The following is a 2,507-nucleotide window of genomic DNA, read 5'->3' as shown; positions in this document are numbered from 1 at the left end:
ACTGACATTTTTCTTGCTTATGTGTCACATATTTATTCCTTTGTAATATATTTATAAGGACTTATGATACATATTTCTATTGTTTCTATTCACTTTTATATTTCCCCAATTCTCCTTATACAGGTTGTTGGTGGGAGGACTTTATTCCTTGATTCTAGGGGACACTGGAAGAAAGGATTTATATATCCTTCACAATGAGGGGGAATATCAAGGTAGTTGTAGTGTAACTCACCTGGAACTTGGGTGAGGACAATGATGTGAAGACAGAGGGCTAATGAGTGAGGTATGGCTTGAGGAGTGGAAAAATACCTAATAGGGACGCTTGGGAATTTACCCTGGGGCTTGGCATCTGAAAATGACTCAATATATTTTTCTTGAATGACTAAATTGAGAAGACTGATCCCTTTCAGGGACCCATGGACCCAGAATCCAGAACCAATGGAACAACTGTTACTGAGTTCATCCTGCTGGGCTTGGTGGAGACACCAGGGCTACAACCAGTTGTCTTTGTAGTCTTCCTCTTTGCCTACCTGGTCACAGTCGGAGGCAACCTCAGCATCCTGGCTGCCATCTTGGTGGAACCCAAACTCCACACACCCATGTACTTCTTCCTGGGGAACCTGTCAGTGCTAGATGTTGGGTGCATCACTGTCACTGTTCCCTCAATGTTGGCTCGCCTCTTGTCCCACAAACGTACAGTTCCCTACAGAGCCTGCTTCACACAAATTTTCTTCTTCCATCTCTTGGCTGGTGTGGACTGCTTCCTGTTGACAGCCATGGCCTATGACCGATTCCTGGCCATCTGCCGGCCCCTCACCTACAGCACCCAGATGAGTCAGACAGTCCAGAAAATATTGGTAGCTTGTGTCCTGGGCTTTAGCCTTCACCAATGCACTGACCCACACAGTAGCCATAGCCACACTCAACTTTTGTGGTCCTAATGTGATCAACCACTTCTACTGTGACCTCCCACAGCTCTTCCAGCTCTCCTGCTCCAGCACTCAGCTCAATGAGCTGCTGCTCTTTGCTGTGGGTTTCATAATGGCAGGTACCCCCTTGGCTCTCATCATCACTTCCTATGCACATGTGGCAGCTGCAGTCCTACGAATCCGCTCTGCTGAGGGCAGGAAGAAAGCTTTCTCCACATGTGGCTCCCACCTCACAGTGGTTGGCATATTCTATGGGACAGGTGTCTTCAGCTACATGAGGCTGGGCTCAGTAGAGGCCTCAGACAAGGACAAAGGGATTGGTATCCTCAACACTGTCATCAGCCCCATGCTGAACCCACTCATCTATAGCCTCCGGAACCCGGATGTGCAGGGGGCTCTGTGGCAGGTGCTCACAGGGAAGCGAGCCCTTGCATGAAGAGTGTATCAGGAGGGTAGAACCACGGCAAGTGGTTCTTGTCTTGAGCAAAATGGTTTTTGTTAGTGAGACTTGTTCCCCAAGGAGTCTCCAGCTGGTAATGTGTGTGAAGGTCCTATAGACCAGAATCCTTGGCTAGTTGCCTTTTGGTCCTAGCTGTGTTTTCAACTCCAGGTGGAGGTGGAACCCAGGAAGCTCTGTCTCCTGGGAGACTCATGGTCCTACACAAAGGGTCTTTGGTTTATCTTCTGCTGAAGTCCCCAGAAATACTCCAGGAAAGATTCTCTCCAATACTTGGTACCAAGTATTAGTATATCCTCCGGTCTGGCTTCCCCGAAACAGCTCCCCTAACTTGCTTTGGCACAAGGATCCCAAAGAGGTTCTGGACTTACTACAGTATAATTTGAGACATTGAGCACCCTGTCTACATTGCAAGATTCTAGGGTATTTAACAGTGGAGAATTTATACTTCCTTTGGGACTTATTTTTTTTTTCTAAAATGGAAATATCATTCATTGATTTTAAATTTCCCATTAGAAATTATGCTTATAAAAATGAAAGCAAAACAAAATTTTACCAGTTAAAAATGAAAGTCAAATCTTCACCCTCTCTATCCAAGCCCTTCATAATTCAATTTCCAGAAGAAACCACTATTAAGAATTTGGTGCTTCCTTCTAGTTTTTAATACATATGTAAATATGTTTAAATATTTTTATATCAATATGAACATGGTTAGGTGTGTGTCATATCTATAAGGGCATGTTATGCCATGTCTTTTTGTTTACACATTACTTGCTAGACTTTATTCTCTATCAAAATATCTAAAAACTTACCTTATCTATTTCAATAACTGCCTAGTGTTAATTTACTTAACCATATTTCTTTTGATAGTTTATATTGTTTCTAGATTTACTGCAATTATGATTGATAATATAAAAATATTCTTCAAAGATGTGTTTTTATTACCTTGCAAGCATTTCCATAAGTTCTAATTAGTAAGATTCCTGATTTGAAAAAAAATTAAAACTTAGATTTTTTTATATATATTTCCAGATTCCACAAAAAAATTCACTTTTATTGTTACAAAGGTGAGTCAAATTGCTTGTTCCCCACAGCTTTGTTACCAGTAACTATTATAAATA

General features: G+C 41.9%; 1 protein-coding gene across 1 annotated transcript; it reads left to right on the top strand.

Moving 5' to 3' along the window:
- The first annotated feature begins 416 nt into the window (after nucleotides 1-416).
- On the top strand, nucleotides 417-1,365 carry LOC112677099 (olfactory receptor 3A1-like). Its single transcript, XM_025474970.3, is given in 2 exon segments — nucleotides 417-863; nucleotides 865-1,365. Coding segments are annotated over 2 exon segments (948 nt in total).
- Nucleotides 1,366-2,507: the final 1,142 nt, after the last annotated feature.

This window comes from Canis lupus, chromosome 9 (assembly GCF_003254725.2).
Source record: "Canis lupus dingo isolate Sandy chromosome 9, ASM325472v2, whole genome shotgun sequence".
Taxonomy (NCBI): domain Eukaryota; kingdom Metazoa; phylum Chordata; class Mammalia; order Carnivora; family Canidae; genus Canis; species Canis lupus.
The sequence above is the reverse complement of the archived record's forward strand: the minus strand, read 5'-3'. Positions and strand labels throughout refer to the sequence as shown.